Source organism: Haliotis cracherodii, unplaced genomic scaffold, assembly GCF_022045235.1.
Source record: "Haliotis cracherodii isolate W230 unplaced genomic scaffold, xgHalCrac1.p SCAF_35, whole genome shotgun sequence".
Classification (NCBI taxonomy): domain Eukaryota; kingdom Metazoa; phylum Mollusca; class Gastropoda; order Lepetellida; family Haliotidae; genus Haliotis; species Haliotis cracherodii.
This window is the reverse complement of record NW_027266292.1, coordinates 1320252-1341006: the sequence shown is the minus strand read 5'-3', so window position 1 is coordinate 1341006 and position 20755 is coordinate 1320252. Positions and strand designations below refer to the sequence as shown.

The window sequence follows — 20755 nt, the reverse complement described above, 5'->3', positions numbered from 1 at the left end:
CAAGGGAATTGCCAACTCCAATTACAGTTTCCAATCACAGCCATGCTACGTGTGTATGACCCATTATCGACTCGATAATTCGAAAAGTCAAAACGACCTAAATCAATATGCGCAGAAATAGACGGGCACTTGCGAACATAAAAATATAAAACGTTATCTCATGTGCGATATCGTCTACACACGAGTCGGCGAAAGGTCAACCGAGAAGGAAGTGCAATGGTTAACTTCGCTACAGTGTAGAGCTCTTCTGTGAACATGGCTTGCTTATCTTTATGGCAGTTCCATTGTCCGAACTGACATGATTTAAAATGTACATACCAATATAGTGTCATAAGATTTTGTATATGTACATTTTGTGGAAATATATGACAACTTTTTGTATTAAATCGGTCACGTGAGTAAAAACTAGAGCATGTTTTATTAATTTTACGGAACTACAAAAATGTGAAAGTTTTGAATATGATTAAATGTTTTAATCACCGTTGGCACCCGTAACAGGCACATGCAAGGACAAGTCACTCGTTCACTTGAAAACTAACCCTGGGGAAAATATGGTACAAAAATGTCAAAATAGGGAATTGCATCCGACATCGAAATCGAGTCACCAGACAATCCAGTGATTGCTCTAATGAGCATCGATCCACGCAATTGGGATACGATGACATGCATCAACCAAGTCAGCGAGCCTGACCACCCGATTAGTCCCTTCATACGACAAGTATAGTCGCTTCTTGCGGCGAACATTGGGTTGCTGAAGACCTATTCAACTCCGTATCTTCACGGGTCGGTTTGAATGAGTGATTGGCCTGATTGAATTAATGTGACAGCGACCCGACTTCGTGAATCAATGTTCACGTCATCATCCACTGGTTTGCCTCTTCCAGACTTGATATTATTTCTGACTGCGGCGTAAAACAATACTTACGTGTACTAATAAATTTGACATTGGTTCGGCCACATTAAAAGAGGATACAAATGTGTCAGTATGTCAAAATGTGGTCATTAACAATAGCTTTCTCTCCTGTCAGCCTTGTGATACAAAGGATTTGAAACAATCACAACATGACAACCATGCCGAGAAATGTCTTCAAGTGGAGGAACACTGACTCTTAAAACGTACGTGCATACATGTAGCCTTGTTACCTTGTTGAACATTTCTGAACGAGTCATAATGTCATAAACTAAACAGATGACATTTATGATGCGCCTCAGACTGTTGACCAGGGTATTGTCTAGAACGCCATAGAGATGGGGGTCTTCCTTACAACGGGGCTCGAGATATTTTGGGTTGATGATGTTGTATATCAGTTTGGAGACGGCCATTGTCAACAGGTTAACATCATTCTTAAATTTAGGTGAAAGTGATTGAGCATTATACAAGTACCTTACTGCTATCTTACCCTTGTAAAACAGGCGGATCGGGTGTGCGGAAATCTGGTTACCGAGTCTTTATCTCTTCAGCCGGGGCGGTCGGGTAGCCTTGTGCTTAAAACATTAGCTCGTCAAGCCGAAGACCCGGTTCGATGCCCGACCGCCGAAATTATTGCTGGAATAATGCTAAAAGCTTCGTTAAACCTTACTCACTCACTCAATCTCCTCAGTTTTTGTATCAGCTGTTCATTTAGGCTGTGGGGTGACATGCATGGGAAGTTATATTGTTGACACAGATAGCTGACACACTGCAGGGGTCGTTGAGGTGGGATGGGGTCTGGTTGTGCTTGTGGGTGGTGTTGAAGTAAGTGGGCTTTAATGGGTTTTGTAGGGGCTGGGGTGGAGTTGGGGGTTGGGGGTTGGGGATAAGTACTGGTTGTGACTTGGATTTCTTTCTAAGAAATTGTTCCAGGAAAAACTTAAAAAAAGGAATATCATAACGTTTCTGTTCGCCCTGACAGCAGTGGTATTGCACATCTTTACACATTCAGAGATATCTATCTTTAATCACGAAGAGAGAGAGAGAGAGAGAGAGAGAGAGAGAGAGAGAGAGAGAGAGAGAGAGGGAGAGAGAGAGAGAAAGAGAGAGAGATCAACAGCCACTGCCACAGACACATGCATACGCACACGCACGCCAAATTACTTATACAGACACGCACGCACACACGCAGTCGTACATAGACAGGCAGATACTCACCCAGGCATACTTACGAACATGCATGCTGTACTATCATAATCACCTACACTATAATTATGCATATGTGTACCCTTCCACTACATACATTGCCTTCACATCCCTCCCTCTTCCCCTACATACATGCATACATATATACATAATCCCCCCCCCCCCCCCCCCAATCAAATGACCCCCCCAACCCCTGACACTCACAGAAGTTCACATTACATATATAATATTAATTATAAACAAAAATTCTACTATTTCACTTTTTTCTACATGTACTGAATTAAGAACAAGTCCCCTCGTAAAACCAGGATCTTTCTAGTGAGTGAGTATGGTTTTACGCCGCTTTTAGCAATATCCAAGAAATATCACGGCAGGGGACACCAGAAATGGGCTTCACAGATTGTACCCATGTCGGGAATCGAACCCGGGTCTTCGGCGTGACGAGCGAACGCTTTAACCACTAGGCTACCCGACCGCCCCTCTTACTTTGATGAAGTCGGCATGACGTGATGTGGATATTGCATGACTTGTTGATGATGAGGGAACAGAATTTATGGATGAGAGTATTTTTATATAATATAGTCCTGATTTTCACTTGTTCTGCCTTATATCATTCATTCACCTGATGAAGGGGTAAGCATATACTCCGAAACGTTGTTCCTCATAGTAAGTTGAAATCCATAAACTCTCTTCCTTATTTGTATCACTTCTAAATGCCTTTCAAAGACTTGTTGACGATTCTTCCACAATCTGAGTGTAATTAATTGAGAAATAGATATTTTAATACCGCTTCTTTGAATGAGTTAGAAGTCGCCATAAAATGACAAAATGAACCTGTACGAAATCAACCACATGACATCTTTACCAGTGTCCTTTTTCATCAATAATTTGTTGTGGTTTGAGTACATCGCGATCTCGACCTGGGTTTTCAATTTTGATTTTACTACTTCAAAAGTCGAGAACGTGAGAAAAACTTTAATATCATGTAAAATATCGTAATCTCTATAAAAGTCATAAAATATACGAAATGGCGAAAGTTATGTAATTCCACAGGTTCAGGTCATAAAGGATGCCCTTTACCCTTAAATCGTCCTTTCCAACTGGGCCTGGAACCATATTCAGCTTTAGCATGGAACAGTACTTTCTTCTACTGGCGCCGATAATATGTGGTGTGTATTATTAAATCAACGGTTTACAGAATTGAGGTCGACAAATGTTACCATGCATTTAAAATGTTTGAATTTTATTGGTCAGTTGAGTTTTGCTAATTTTCCGTGTGTGATATGCGGATTAGGCGTATGCTCAGTTCTAATCCAACACTCTGAGTCGCAGCTTTGCATTGTGTTTTATAAAGATGGTACCATGAGTTTGGGCATCGAGCCAGCAAGCGAATTTAATAAATGACCGAAAAAATATGTTCAACAAAAAGATAAAGAAATATAAAATTGACAAAGTTAACAATTACTCAAAATAAAGCACATTTAAACTTTCTTAGATTACTGCATATATAACAATTTATTCCAGAATAGAGAAAAGGTCATCAATTGGTTTGAATCCCGGTTCGTCCCGATATTTCTAGCTTTGTCAGCACCACTTCCGTGTGCTTCACCAAAGTGGTAAACACCTGAGACCTGCATAACTTTTCGACATTGGTCGTGGGGTATAAGGGGTTACCGATAGACAGTAAAACCAAAAGACGTTAAAAGATGGTACTTGTTGTTACCCTGTATGGCGATGGTACTTGTTGCAATCTCATTAAAATGACATCCCATTACGGGTCACGTCAGAATGACCTTTCCCCCGACCAATCGAAGCGTCGCTTACCAGATCATGAAAGTGACATTCGGAATGTATTTTCTAATCTGCAGCCTCGAAAACGTTAACACGGGGTATTCCGAACGACAGTTACGGCCCGTACGACTGATTCCGTCAAAATTATCGTCTATCTCTCGCTTCCGTTGGATAAACATTTGAACGGAGGATGCGTTGCACAGTACGTGGGAAGCACTGCCATACAGTCGCAACCATATATTAGACATTCCAGAATGTTCGTTTGTTCAGTTTTTACGATAATTAATCGAGAACTATGTCAACATATTTTTGCCATCTTGAGAAAAAAGGGATGATGTGGCAAGCATTGCAAACCGGCTGGTGTGAACTGTTGCATTGTCCTGATGAGTGAGTGAGTGAGTATGGTTTTACGCCGCTTTTAGCAATATTCCAACAATATCACGGCGGGGGACACCAGAAATGGGCTTCACACATTGTACCCATGTCGGGAATCGAACCCGGGACCACGGCGTGACGAGCTAACGCTTTAACCACTAGGCTACCCGACCGCCCTTGTCCTAATGAAGAAGTACGCCATGTCGAATTTTGCCACGGCGCTTGTCCTTGACAGACTTCACTTTTCGCAAAATGTCCATTGTTGTTCTGTGTGTCAGACTGTCAATATGAATAATACCTCTGTTATCCCCAAATAAGGTGTCCATAACCTTCTTGGTGGACACGCACGCACACGCACGCACGCACGCACGCACACGCATTGCTATATGGGTGAAATAATCTTGAACGTGACGTTAAATCCCATTCTATTCATCAGGATTAATTTATTTTCAAGATAGTGTTTGAGAGGCTGTTGTTCTTTCCATTTTTATGGCATGAGAGATTTGAGGTTAGTGTTCCTTCTCCAGAATACGTCATACACATGAGAGGTAGGAGCTTTATTTTCAGAATGGGACACGTGAAGATCCGGGGTAGAATAGGTCTTCAGAAACCCATGCTTGCCGTAAAAGGCAACTATGCTTGTCGCAAGAGGCGACTAACGGGATCGGGTGGTCAGACTCGCTGACTTGGTTGATGCATGTCATCGATCCCCATTGTGTGGATTGCGGCGTTAAACAAATAACCAAAAGCAAACATTTTCAGAATGCACATACACATTTGAGGTAGGTGAGCTACAGTCCCTCAGCTTTTTAATGCCATGTGACATAGGCACGACAGCTTATCTGTTCAGTAATTTAACGTATCATACTGTGAAACATATTTGTAGTCGACAACTCAGTTATCTGACATTGATATATTCAAATTTTCCGTAAGCGTTAAATAAAACGGATCAGTAGTTTTTTTCCCTATACGTGAATCGTAGTAGACATTCATAGCAACACAAGTATTTCATCTACTTTCACTTTTTTACGACCACTGTTTGATATGACTGTGACTGGACTTTCTGTCGGTTACAGTTACACACAGTTGCACCAGTGCTGGTGTAAAACATATCGCATATTAGCTTTTGTTGTTAAGTCGATTTGTCTCTACCGTAAAACGTTTTTGCCGAAGTACACAGTCATGAATTCAAGCGGGACTTTTTTCCATAATGTAATTATTGAAATCTGTTAGTTAAGTTTCAGCATGGAGAACTTTCTTTAGTATTTATCGACACCATTTTTTCATCACATTTTTAATATTTTATATCCACATTGTTGACATTAAAACAAAAAACAAACTTCATCCTTTGCAAGTGTTATTTGTGCTCACACTAGCACCCCCCCCCCCCGCTATAAATAAATAAATAAATAAATAAATAAATAAATAAATAAATAAATAAATAAACAAATAAATACATAAAATTTATAAATCACGTCAATATTTTGAACTTAAATGATCTGATATTGATATTGCGGATATTGATATCAAAAATATGTTTATATTTAGATGTATCATATTTAAGAAATTGGCAGAAATGAAAAACTACCATTTAACCACAAAGCGTGTTAAAGTTCATGCTTTACTTATCTGTGAAGACAACACCCCTGTGAGAAATAAATACCTGAACAACTATACAAGTAACCCTACTGCACACCACATCTTCACAAACTTACAAACATGATATTATTTACAATGTAAGATAGAATATAACATTGCAACAATGAGAAATTGTGATATTTTTCTAGTTTGAGATGGATATTTGTAAGGCAAAGTAAACTTTTGTGTGATTGTATTATGGGCCACTCGACTTATTGTCTATCTATCCGTATCAACACGCCACAGTGTTCTTTATTTCTTTGAAGAACATATCCAAGTAGTCACTATGGGCGTCAGGAAATACAGAAGTACCTACTTTGAACAGAGTAAGTCGATTAGGTTAAGTTTTGTCTTTTCTTACGTACATGTGACTGTTCTGACATCCACGGGTTTACATTGGATCTATATATTTCTGAGCCAAGGGGATTCTGAGTAATATTTTTTGGGAATACCAGGCTGGATACTCGTAGCACATTTCACTCGATTTCCAAGTATTTTATCATTGCACGTGTTACAGAATAATTGACAAAAGCCACTCACTAACACTCTAAACCTTCAATTTAATTATTAGAAAAACTTTCGTTTTGTACGTCCCAAATGACTCAAGTTATTTGCCTCCATTCTCAAATTATATGCGTTATGGCGCATAGAGTGACAATACAAAAACGATACAGACTTCCTGGTACACAAAGCAATATGTTGCGTCCGGCAAGGCCTTTCAATATACAGGTTAACACTATAACTGAGGCATTGATCACTATGCCATGATCTGAATGTCACCAACATAAAGCAAGGGGGAGTGTTTGTCGGAGAGGCAGATAAGACCACACCAAGGTAAACATAACAACTCATATTTCTCCCCAGTCATTCTCAAAATTAGAAACGTAAATCAAGTATTTGATTCGGGGGACCAGTCGGGAAAAAAATCTAAAACCGATCTCTTTCTTTATATCTCTTGGGTTTTAAAAGGTGCGGCAAGTGATTTAACGAAAGTGGGCCTTCTACTGCAAGAAATGTTTTCTAACTGAAAACAAAAAACAGCAATATTCCAGCTTTAACACAGCGCCTTGTTAACTACCGACTCTGGAGAAACCAGTGATTAATATTAAGCTTCTTATTCTACATCAAACTGAATTGTTTATTTTTTACATTTAAAAGCAACAATAATTATCAATATATACCTTATGCAGTGTGAAAATTCTGTAAAAATATTGCTTGCTAATATATCAGTTAATGACGAAAACGAAGAAAAAACGATTTAGGCTGTAAAGAGTATTTGCCAATCAAACTTAATCGGCTCACTGTTCTTATACATGTAAGGCCACTTTTGTTTACCCCAAGGACCCTTCCTCAAAGCTATCGTTGCGCCAAACTTTAACATACACGTGCGACTTTCGTAGCGTTTCGATCGCTTCCGTTGCACAAGAAGCTGTCGATGATGCATATACTCGTGCATATCATTTGTCTTCAATCACAATCACTGTAAGATGATCGTCAAATTAATGTGAATGTAAGTTTATTAAAGTTTAGTGGTAATTAATGCATATCAAGTGGAAACCAGGTGTGTCACATCGCCGTACTCGTGTTGTTTTACCTTAAAGTATATAGACACTGATGATAAGAACATAACTTTAGATGTAATAAACAGATTTTCATGAATATGTCCCTCCTTTTTCGTCATATGAACAGTTTCATCAACGTTATGCTGCATTAAATCACAACTCTTTCGGCCTACATTATGTATATGTTTTTATTTCATTTTTCAAAACAAAATAAACATGCGTTGTTACATTGATTTTGAAAGGAACATGTTTGATCAGATCTTCATTATTATTCATGTACAACATATAAAAGAACTAACATATCGAGAAAACGTATCCTTTAAAAATCAATACGGTTAAATATCGTTTAATTTGAACTACATTATGAATCTGTGCTTCGTTTAGGACGATGTAAACTTTTGGTCCAGGTAGAAGTCATCTCTGCTTTTCCCGAAAAACGGAAACCTCGATAAATTCGGTATTGCCAGGAATTCGAGTTAACGAGGCCACACCGTGACACATGTGCAATATGCTCAATGTAACTCGAACCGTCACGAAGCTTGTCGAAGGCTCAGTCAGGCCTATTGATAAGATTTAAAAAATACATTAAACTCAAGGTAACTCGAACCGTCACGAAGCTTGTCAAAAGCTTACTCAGGCCTATTGATAAGATTTAAAAAATACATCAAACTCAAGGTAACTCGAATCGTCACGAATCTTGTCGAAGGCTCAGTAAGGCCTATTGATAAGATTTTAAAAATACATAAAAATCAAGGTAATTCGAACCGTCACGAAGCTTGTCGAAGGCTTACTCAGGCCTATTGATAAGATTTAAAAAATACATCAACCTCAAGGTAACTCGAACCGTCACGAATCTTGTCGAAGGCTCAGTAAGGCCTATTGATAAGATTTTAAAAATACATAAAAATCAAGGTAATTCGAACCGTCACGAAGCTTGTCGAAGGCTTACTCAGGCCTATTGATAAGATTTAAAAAATACATCAACCTCAAGGTAACTCGAACCGTCACGAATCTTGTCGAAGGCTCAGTAAGGCCTATTGATAAGATTTTAAAAATACATAAAAATCAAGGTAATTCGAACCGTCACGAAGCTTGTCGAAGGCTTAGCCAGGCCTATTGATAACATGTGAAAAATACATCAAACTCAAGGTAGCCCGAACCGTCACGAATCTTTTCGAAGGCTCAGTCAGGCCTATTGATAAGATTTAAAAAAGTATCAACAACATAGACCTCTTGAAGAGACGACCTTCTCTGTGACTTTTATCTTGCTTGTAAAAAGGTAACCATATAGGTATCTGTCACTTTACACTTTATGGAGATATTCAGATACGGTTCTCGTTGAACCAGCTGAATAAGGAAATAAAGGTGTTGCTGCAAGACCATCTACGTCCACACAATGCAATGACAATTCGATGTTACCACAACTTAATTACACAGTCATACAAATACACAGACACAGAAAGAAACACACAGTCACATCCACACACACACACACACGCACCTCCCCCCCCCTCCCCCCCCCCCCCACACACACATACCCACACACATACCCACACACAGAGAAGGTCAAGCTTCACCCATTTTTCATTTTCTTATATCTCGACTTTCCATGTATCGTTTCGACATTGATCGTTTTGACAAGACACAACCAATACCTCCTGGTGAGACTGCATGCCCTCACTGAATGATCCTCCAGATGGCCACAAGGAAAGTTTCATACATTTTGATGCCAATTAGAAGCGGAAGCAATGCTATTTCCGTCATTATCCTCATTTCTTTATTCTGGTTTTTAGGGCCGATCAGAGGAGCCCAGAATAATGAGGAGATAATGAATACTACAGGATACTGCAGAGAAGTATTTGTGGTACCCGAACATGTAGTAATTACATATTTACACACTTTAAACGAATTGATTAGTTGGGTCAGTGGCCCAGTGTGGATTTTATCACAAATATATTATATTGTCCATGTTCCTCACTGCCAGGAATTTTTGGATACTACTTTACGTTTATGCTCTCAAGAACCATCAATATCGTAAATAAAGCATACTCAGTGAGATCCACAGCAGAGCAGTTATGGATTAAAAAAACTTCCGGATTTACGAATAATCCTTTTGAATATATGTTTTGAATATATGTTCCTTCCAGAATCGGGGTTCCCGGTTAAACGGGTTCCGGATTGACGAGGTTTCACTGTAGTAGAATCCTTGCAATGGCCAGCCGATTAATTCCGGTACCTCGTAGCTTGTGATGCTTTGACTCGTCACCATGTGGCTGAAATATTGCCGATGTGACGATGAATATTAACTTACTCACTGTGATGCTTCGACACCGTTACAAAGATGTGCACGTCATTCTGAAGACACACAACATGCAGGCAATCTGGAGAGCGACCGACATCATCCGTGAGGAGGCACCGGCCTTTGGTCCATTGCAGAAGTCTGTATCGCAGGTGGTGACACAGCTCATGTATAAGTCAGTGTCGAAGCCACACGTGGTGAAGTTGTTGTGCTCAATGCCCTGCAGCATGGACAAGTTTCCGAACGAGAACGTCTTCCCGTCAGAGCAGTCCCGGATGTAGCTAAGAGTGGCCGACGTCTCTGAAAAGATGGAGATAATGTTTTGACACCTGGAATCATCACTATTTGATTGGGGCGGTCGGGTAGCCTAGTAGTTAAAGCGTCCGCCCGTCACACCGAAGACCCGGGTTCGATTCCCGACATGGGTACAATGTGTGAAGCCCATTTCTGGATATTGCTGGAATATTGCTAAAAGCGGCGTAAAACCATACTCACTCACTCACTCACTATTTGATTGTGATTCATAAACACATGCTTTTAATATAGTCGGAATCTTAAAACAGACTCTTCTTTCTGCAGAGATTTTCTATGCTTATGGAAATGGTTTTGTCGCTTGTATGCACAAAATTTGACATATCAAGTTTAAAACAGGTACCCCTTATTGTGGTCAAACTTATCTAATTTCATAAAACAAACCAAAACGATGGCATTAAAACTATTTACCGGAGGTAGAGGCGGGGAAATCGATGTTTCCTGTCTTTTGGGTCCATTGAAAGCCTAACGTACTAAATCACCTTCAGACCATAGTAGGGCTTAAGTGCAATGACAGTAAACCCGTACTGACGATCCAATGACGAACAATGTATCATTGGTGATTACAGGAACGTCTCTTGTGCGTGTTCGCGGTTCTGTTCAGTTTAGTCAATCTCCTTTCCTTTTCTGTTGGATTGATGAACTAACTAATGCCACACACCATTGGTTAGAAACAGATTTGATCACGTTTTCAACCTGCTATTGCTTTAGACGTTTTAGGACGTACCAGGATCTGCTAATCTAAACCGGATTGTTAGCCGTTTTCTCTCAGGGCCATATCAGGGGCTACCCTCAGCTGATACTGTGCAATAACTGTATGTTGTTCAAAATGGCGTTAACCAGTCTCACTAACTCGCTCACTTCAACCTGCAAATATCTGTGACGTAAGATTGATGTTTCTGTAGGTCTGAACCCGAGAAGATCCGGGGTAGAATAGGTCTTCAGCAACCCATGCTTGCCGTAAAAGGCGACTATGCTTGTCGTAAGAGGTGCCTAACGGGATCGGGTGGTCAGGCACGCTGACTTGGTTGATGCATGTCATCGTATCCCAATTGCGTGGATCGATGCTCATGATGTCAATGACTGGATTGTCTGGCCCAGACTCTATTATTTACAGACCGCCGTCACATAGCTGGAATATTGCTGAGTGCGGCGTAAAACAACAAACCAGACTTCAACAGCAACAAATCAGCGGTAACCACCTTAAGATCTGTATTACCATACAGGATATCATTTTATGCTGTCTACGTGGATGGCAATATTCCATCCATTTGACTATGGCAGGTGAATAATCCAGTCCGGATCCATGAAACTAACCAGTGACGACGTTGGTAGCATAATCATCGATGCGCACCGTTGAGTATACGATGACACCCTGTTGATACAAGAGGCGATGTGGTAGCCCAATGTTTATATCGTTCACTCGGCACGCCGCAGGCCCGAGTTCGATTCCCTACATGTTATGATATAGCTGGAATGTTCCTGAATGTGGTATAAAACCCAACTTGAGTATGGTTTTAGGCCGTTTTTAGCCATATTCCAGCAAAATCACATTGTACCCATGTGGGGAATCGAACCCGGGTCTTTGGCGTGACGAGCGAACGCTTTAACCACAAGGTTACCCGACCGCCCCACTCACTCACTCAGTACCATTTCTCCTCGATTTCCATATTTGAGCATAGATATTCGCGTATTACTGTCGATGTTTCGTAAACATTTGTAATATTTTTTTAATTTGACATAATTCAAAAAGGGCCTGACGATTCAACTATATTGCTGCCAGACAAAACACAACTGCAGATGTCCTGAGACGAGGATGTATACTGTAAATTTTATAATTAACGCGAGCATGAATAAAATGCGAAAAATGCGAGTTATTGATATATCTGTGTGAGTTTGTTTAAACGACCTTTTCAACAATATTTCAGTTATTAGACGGCATGTCAGCTTTTTGTTGGAGTAAATCCGAGCTGATGCAGGTCTCAGACGTTTACTACTTTTGGAAAACCCACGAGCACGAGAAATGGTGATGAACGTTGAAACATGTTAACTGAGAGCCGGGATCACCCACCGCCATAGGTGTCTGGACGACCGAGTCGCCCTTGTTCCCTGATGTTGATGTGGATGTGTAGTGAAGATCATGGCAATGACCAAGTACTCAACTTACTTGCACCCTCGACAGTTTCGATCATACACACATTCTTAGAGTTGGGACACTTCTTGATGTAGAGCGAGGTCCTTCCTTCAGGGTCTGTATCTACTACTTCTTCATCTGGATTGGAGGTATTTTTAAGCCTATTGGCAATGTCTCTGGCCCATTTTACCATCGTCTTGGTATCCGTTTTACAGGATCCTTCTGAGCCTGTGCTGCCACATTGGTAGCAGTACAAGCAAGCTAAAATAGAAATGGTTTGATGTGTAATGCAAATTATTCATTTGTCACTGACAAAAACGATGTATGATGCAATTTCCTATTTTGACTTGTGCCACTTGTTCAGGTGTGTTTATTTGTTTGTTTAACGCCGCACTTAGCAATATTACCAAAAATGACGGCGGTCTGAAAATAATGGAGTCTGGACCAGACAATCCATTGATTGACATCATGAGCATCGATCCATACAATTAGGATCGATGACATGCAGGAACCAAGTCAGCGAGCCTGACCACCCGATCCCGTTAGTCGCCTTTTACGACAAGCATAGTCGCCTTTTACGGCAAGCATGGGTTGCTGAAGACCTATTCTATCCCGGATCTTCACGGGTCACTTGTTCAGGTGAACAACTGCCTTGCCGTAAGTGTGTTTGAGACGTGTGCCACCGATGGGGCCGGATACGCTCAACTTTCCGCGAAAATTTAGTGTAATCTCTATTTGACATAGTCGGAATCGTACAATTGACTCTGCTTTTATCAGATATTTCTTACGAAAATGAAAGGGTTTTGTTGGGGGTTGTGTGTGTTCCAAATGGATATTTTGAATATTCTCGAGACTGAAATTAATGAATGCATTTATATTATAAGTTGTCCACCGGTGTTTAAATGTATTTTTCATTGCCGGTATCTTGTGAGATCGAAACAAAAGAGAACCCAGAATTAAATAACATGCTTCTTACACCAGACACCAAATGTCATAGCGTTGCGATCTATACGGGGATGTCCTGACATTCGGTTTAAAAACACACCTGCAACTTGCGATATGTCCGAAGTAAGCTGTACACGAGTTGGCGCGCACTGCTAAATCACTGATGCCTTGAAACTCACACCACTAAAAATAAGCAGCACTTTGTAAATATCAGCTATGTAAGTTTATTTGTTATATGTTATGAGCTCCTGTAAACTGTGAAGGATCTAGCAAAACCGTAGACCTATCAACCGGGAAAAAGAAAAACCATCGGGTATTTTGTCGGCATCAAACACTATTGGGCAAACATTCTTGAAGATATAATGATAGTGAATTCAAAATATTATTATTGCAATCTCATTGAAACCAGGTCTTTTACGCAGACACGATGCCTCCCTGCTTCAGGATCTGAGGATATATGTTATTATAGTACCATAACGACGGACAATACTTCAACAAGTGTGAATGCTGTTGCGGACATAATTAATTTTTTACCGTCTGAGACCTGCATCACTTCGGGCTTTCCTTCAACATTAAGCTGACATTAAAAGCGGCGTTAAACCCAACTCACTCACCCTGCCTGCGAATGACGTCAAGTCTTTGTTACACAACACTGAGAGAATATGCTTGTTTTCTTTTATCATTGATAATGTTTTCACTGGTAAGCGTATTAGTGCCACATTATAAAAAAATATCATCTACGTACATGATACTTACTTCTACGAAGATACTTTCATCTACGAATATGATATCATGATCAACGGAGAAAAAGTATCATATACTAATCAAGTATCGACTTTACAATATTTTCTCTAGTAATCGACAATAGTTGCGGTTAAGTTTTATATATCTGATTTGTTTGACTTTCAGCCTTGACATGTCTTTATTGAGGTGCTATCTACGTAGATGATAAATTTAGAATGTTACACATGTACCTATATACTTAGTTATAACCCATCCTTGTTATTATCCAATTATTATTCAATGTACCACTGAAATAGAAACTATTTCGTTAAAATTAAATAACTTGATAAAGTTACCTGCAACTGGCAACAGAAATAGCAGGATGAAATAGGACACATTAGATCTCCTTGTAGCCCCCATAGCACTGAGTGTGGCGACCACCCTTTTTCCAGTTGACTGTGAGGTGGCGTTAGTACTGTTTTATGCCCGCTGATAACATAAGTCCACCCCAGACATGTGGGGATTTACAGTGTGGTTGTTGTCGACGTCTAGGGGATAGGCTTCAGTGGTAGCGTGCGCTGAGTGGTGGCCTTATTTCTTTATCAGCAGGTGCTGTCATACAATAATTTATTCGCTCACCTAACAAGAAGAAAGAACCGATTCATACATGCAGTTACTGGTTTAAAATTACAACTTTGTTCTTATTATATCAGTATATTAGTATTTGTTTTGACGTCACTGTGAAATGTTTTTATGATTATATTACACATCGTGACGTGAAAACAAAAACGTATGGCTTGAGGTGATTAGTTACATAAAATCAATATTACCTGCTTGCATATTTCCTTTGCCGAAGTAACCCAGTGCCATTGGTAGTGATATTCTGTATTCGTCCTTATTCGTATTATTCGAGATATTGCCCTGCTTTTAATGTCTGAGTTTGATTATTTCGTTCCACATAAAATGACAAGCAGATTAGAGGCCAAAACACATTAATTGCAAACAAAACTGGAAACAAAAATAACCCAGTTATTTTTAGTGTACAAATTATGAATATCTATTAAAAACATTGACCATATATTACGCGAACACCATTATCTCTATTTGATAGTGATTCATAAACACATGCTTATGATATAGTCGGAATTGTACAATGGACTCAGAGATTACTATGGAAGGGATTGTGTCGCCTTTTTGGTTTATTTGGGGGCCGACCATTTGATATTCTTGAGGAGAAGGGGGTTGGTGGTGGGTGTCCCCCGAAACGTCCTGAAACAAATACGTATGCTTCATATTGTTGGAAAAAAGAAATTGTCTGCCTAAAAAATGACATTGTTTCAATGTGGATTGAAGAGAATATATTTTCGCTCATATTTTTTTATTAAGAAAATATCTGTAACTGCAAAATTCTTCTATGGTTCACTGTACTCTCAAGGGAATCGCCACCTCCAATTACAGTTTCCAATCACAGTCATGCTACGTGTGTATGACCCATTATCGACTCAATAATTCGAAAAAGTCAATACGACCTAAATCAATATGCGCAGAAATAGACGGGCACTTGCGAACATAAAAAATATTAAACGTTATCTCATGTGCGATATCGTCTACACACGAGCCGGGGAAAGGTCAACCGGAGAAGGAAGTGGACCGGTTAACTTCGCTACAGTGTAGAGCTCTTCTGTGAACATGGCTTGCTTATCTTTATGGCGAGTTCCATTGACCGAACTGACATGATTTAAAATCGAACGAACGAACACTTTAACAATAAGGCTCCCCGGCCGCCCCTATTCTGTCTGCAATCTACATTAAGCGGGTACACCGCGATATAACAGAAATACTGTTCAAAGCGGCGTCAGACCCTACTCTCTCACTTACTCTGATGAAGTAGGCATGACGTGATGTGGATATTGCATGATTTGTTGATGGTGAGGGAAGAGAATTTATGGATGGGAGCATATATATATAATATAGTCCTGATTTCCACTTGTCCATAACTATCAGCGCTAATTCACTGTAAAGTTTTGGCTTCCATTGTCTATTGCTCGCGCTAATCGCCTTTCTCTGCATTATATCATTCATTCAACTGATGAAGGAGTAAGCATATACTCCGAAACGTTGTTCCTTATCGTAAGTTGAAATTCATAAACTCTCTTCCTTATTTGCATCACTTCTAAATGCCTTTCAAAGACTTGATGACGATTCTTCCACAATCTGAGTGTAATTAATTGAGAAATAGATATTTTAATACCGCTTCTTTGAATGAGTTAGAAGCGCCATTAAATGACAAAATGAACCTGTACGAAATCAACCACATGACATCTTTACCAGTGTCCTTTTTCATCAATAATTTGTTGTGGTTTGAGGACGAGTTCATCGCGATCTCGACCTGGGTTTTCAATTTTGATTTTACTACTTCAAAAGTCGAGAACGTGAGAAAAACTTTAATATCATGTACAATATCGCAATCTCTATAAAAGTCATAAAATATACGAAATGGCGAAAGTTATGTAATTCCACAGGTTCAGGTCATAAAGGATGCCCTTTACCCTTAAATCGTCCTTTCCAACTGGGTCTGGAACCATATTCAGCTTTAGCATGGAGCAGTACTTTCTTCTACTGGCGCCGATGATATGTGGTGTATATTATTAAATCAACCAGTTTACAGAATTGAGGTCGACAAATGTTACCGTGCATTTAAAATGTTTGAATTTTATTGGTCACTGGAGTTTTGCTAATTTTCCGTGTGTGATATGCTGGTAAGGCGTATGCTCAGTTCTAATCCAACACTCTGAGTCGCAGCTTTGCATTGTGTTTTATAAAGATGGTACCATGAGTTTGGGCATCGTGCCAGCAAGCTAAGACACCCACTTCAAGCTCTGATGAATCAAGAATTTAATAAATGACCGAAAAAATATGTTCAACAAAAAGATCAAGAAATATAAAATTGACAAAGTTAACAATTACTCAAAATAAAGCACATTTAAACTTTCTTAGATTACTGCATATATAACAATTTATACCAGAATAGAGAAAAGGTCATCAATGGGTTTGAATCCCGGTTCGTCCCGATATTTCTAGCTTTGTCAGCACCACAACCGTGTGCTTCACCAAAGTGGTAAACGTCCGAGACCTGCATCACTTCGGGCTGTCCTCCCATATAAAGCTGACACGCCGTGATATAACTGAAATGGTATCAAAAAGCGGCTTTAAACCCGACTCAGTCAGTCTTACCGATCTGAAATCAATGAAATTCAAGCTCCGTACATGTAAGCGGCATCGTGTAATGTATATTAACCTTGACTTCAGATGTTTGCCATGTACAGAGCCTTAACTTAACACAGATTGTCGTCAGGCAATGTGGCGACAACCAACGCTTCGTATTCGCGTTTGTTTCAAAATTATGGTAAATGAGTGAGTATGGATTTACGCCGCTTTGAGAAATATTCCAGCAATATCACGGCGGGGGACCCCAGAAATGGGCTTCACACATTGTACCCATGTCGGGAATCGAACCCAGATCTTCGGCGTGACAAGCAAACGCTTTAACCACTAGGCTACCCGGCCGCCCCTATTATTGTGTGGCGGTTGGATAACCCAACAACTAATGTTGTTAAACTCTGACAACAGTGTTGGTACAGTATCACACATATGATCACGCTATACATTTGAACTGTCTCATTGTTTTGGCTCAGGTTCGAATCCCAAATTTACCCCGATTATGATCCTTAGGCTTACTGCATCGCGTCATTGCTCTTGGGTTTCGCACAAATCGTAAACGTGTACGATCTGTCACTTTGGAAATTCTCACTATACGCAAACAACCCCCCCCCCCCCTGGAAACGGATTGCGCAGTAGGAATTTGCTGCGTAGAGATGCGTGCAAGAATCCAATGATTGCAGGTTCGGATCCAAGAGTCACTGGGAGAACTAAGTGTAACAACACATTCATGCTCACAACTGTTCACAGTATTTGTACCCTCACATTTCCAAGATGGAATCAGAGAAAAATTCTGAAAGGACCTGCACCAGTGACATCAAGGATATGCTGGTTACATGGATGTAAGGTGTAAAGCGGGTCGTGTCGGAATTACCCAGATGAATCCCTTGAAATAGGTCAAATTGATACTTTTTAGGTGAGGTGAGGTGAGGTGAAATTGGGTTTAACGTCGCGTCCAAGATTATTGCACTTATATAGCGACGTGCATGTTCGTGTGTGTTTGTGTGGCTGCTTGTACTAGTCCGGACTGATGCCGATTTATAGTGCTAGCCCACTGAGATACCATGCCGCAGTTTAACATGAATACCCCACTCAGACACAGTATACTGACTCCGAGCCGACCAGTCCTTGTTTTAGCCCCTTAATGCCGAGCACCAGACAGGGTAACAACAAGTACCATCTTTTTACCTCTTTTGGTATGACGCGACCGGGCATCTTCCGCTCTCCGGGCGGACGCTCTACCACTAGACCACGGAGACGGTTGATACTTTTTAGTACGCAGTCACAAAGGTAATACCCATCTTCCCGAGACAAACGAGTTAACTCCCTTGCCTCGGGATCTAAAAAATGTATTTGTATCTTTAGGAAATGTTCTGCGCACACTTCGACCACGTTAAATATATGCATGTGGACATTTTGTTCACTCTTTGTACCATTTTGTCCCCTTGCATTTCTTTGGCTGTATTGAGATTACTGCTTAGGGTCTGCTCTTTCCGTACTGTTAGGGGTTTTCGACATTGGTCTTGAAGTATAAGGGGTTACCGAAAGACAGTTACACCAAAACTGTGGCTGCTTGTAGTCAGTCCGAACTGATGCCGATTTATAGTGCTAGCTCACTGAGATACCATGCCGCAGTTTAACATGAATACCCCACTCAGACACAGTATACTGACTCCGAGCCGACCAGACCTTGTTAAGTCCCATAGACTTCTATAGTAACGTTATATTTTTTTTTAAAATAACTAAGCATTCAACAGCTATAACCTGTACGTGTGTGCACAGTTTGACCTTAGAGCAGCAATAAAAACATAAAAAATGACCAGCTTAGCCAGCTCCTTTTCCGAGTACAGGAAGCTAAACACTCCCCCCCCCCCCCGCCAGTTTCGCACCAAATGTCACCTCCTTAAAAATAGCTGTGGTCACATTCAACATAAGTCATCATGTTGAAAAAGACAGTACTAAATATAGAAAAACATGGTCAGTTTTAATAACTGGATGGATGTACATTTGGAAGACATAAAAATCTTACAGAATATCCTCCAATCACAGCCTGCAGATACCTCTCGATCTGCACTGAAGGCTCCCTATGAAAACCGCACCGCCCCAACTGGTTCTGATTTGGTGTAGTAGAACTTCCAGTTCCAGTTTAAAAGCAGTCATAACAGCGGCATCAATGGTTTCCCCTCAGCTGCCCTGTTTAGAACCGATGGGAAAATTGGTTTGAAAATTGGTGTTGCACCTTTAACGATTGACGAGCCAAGTAAGTCATCTCAAAGGTCAAGTGAGTCATGTAGCTGAAATACTGTTCAAAGTGGCGTAAAAAACAAAAGGTTTCATACTTACTCGCTTTCTCAAATCTGCACCGAATACTCTCTAACTCATATTCATCTCTTATTACCGCGATCAATACAAAACTGAATTTCTAGTTTTGCTGACGACACACAACCAACTTTACCTTCAGCTGAAAAACAAAAAGCATTACGAAGAATTTCTTTTCTAATTTTAAGAGTGTTATTACATCTCTGGACGAACGTTGCTCGTATTTCAGTCGAAAATAAACGTTGACGTACATGTCGTGTAAATAGGAACATACATATAAAATATAGTAAGATAATAGTCCGCGTTACGTTGGCATCCACACATAACACAAGTCGTAAATATGGTTTATGGCATATTAAAGCATACTATTGGTAGATTTAGAACTTAAAAGTCCTTTAAAAATCAACCTAGTCATGTAAATCAAAGCCTGGTTTGATGTGTCACTTTAGCTTATATAGCTTAACTGTGCATAGGTTTGTAGAACAGCCGAACGATACTGACAATGAAACAGAGCATCATAATCGTTCTTTTACACGATGTCATAAATTCTGACTATAACCTGACACTGACAGAACAGTAATATTCTAAAGCAATCAGGGGATGAATGCTCAAATTCCCAACGTCAATATAGAGAATCCGCCGTCCTAAAGCTTGAATACTGATGAGTGCGGCGTTAATAAAAAACAAAACAATGTAAGATTCCCCTGGACGTCGACGAGCTGACTTTCATCAATATAACATTCCCCTCGTCGACGAGCTGACTTCCGCCAATATAACATTCCCCTGTACGTCGAGAGCTGACTTCCGCCAATATAACATTCCCCTGTACGTCGACGAGCTGACTTCCATCAATATAACATTCCCCTGGACGTCGACGAGCTGACGTCCATCAATATAACACTCCCCTGTACGTCGACGAGCTGACTTCCGCCAATGTAATATTCCCCTGTACGTCGACGAGCTGACTTCCGCCAATATAACACTCCCCTTTACGTAGACGAGCTGACTTCCGCCAATATAACATTCCCCAGGACGACGACGAGCTGACCTCCACCAATATAACATTCCCCTTTACGTCGACGAGCTGACTTCCGCCAATGTAATATTCCCCTTGACGTCGACGAGCCGACCTCCGCCAATATAACATTCCCCTGTACGTCGACGAGCTGACTTCCATCAATATAACATTCCCCTGGACGTCGACGAGCTGACGTCCATCAATATAACACTCCCCTGTACGTCGACGAGCTGACTTCCGCCAATGTAATATTCCCCTGGACGTCGACGAGCTGACTTCCGCCAATATTACACTCCCCTGGACG

At 40.4% G+C, this 20755-nt stretch overlaps 1 protein-coding gene across 1 annotated transcript; it reads right to left on the bottom strand.

Annotated features, from left to right (window-relative positions):
• Positions 1–9815: 9815 nt before the first annotated feature.
• On the bottom strand, positions 9816–14330 carry LOC139477784 (uncharacterized). The gene is made up of 3 exons (XM_071260201.1): positions 14252–14330; positions 12261–12488; positions 9816–10081 (listed from the first exon to the last, which is right to left on the bottom strand). Exons 1-3 carry the CDS (start codon positions 14313–14315, stop codon positions 9816–9818), a joined length of 558 nt encoding a protein of 185 aa, XP_071116302.1. The 5' UTR covers positions 14316–14330.
• Positions 14331–20755: the final 6425 nt, after the last annotated feature.

Excerpts from the sequence above, each read along its gene's own strand:
- LOC139477784 (XM_071260201.1), bottom strand. The coding sequence starts at position 14,315 with ATGGGGGCTACAAGGAGATCTAATGTGTCCTATTTCATCCTGCTATTT. Across the intron at positions 12,489-14,251 it reads ATTTCTGTTGCCAGTTGCAG|CTTGCTTGTACTGCTACCAA; the intron begins GTAACTTTATCA and ends TTTCTATTTTAG. Across the intron at positions 10,082-12,260 it reads CGAAACTGTCGAGGGTGCAA|AGACGTCGGCCACTCTTAGC; the intron begins GTAAGTTGAGTA and ends CCATCTTTTCAG.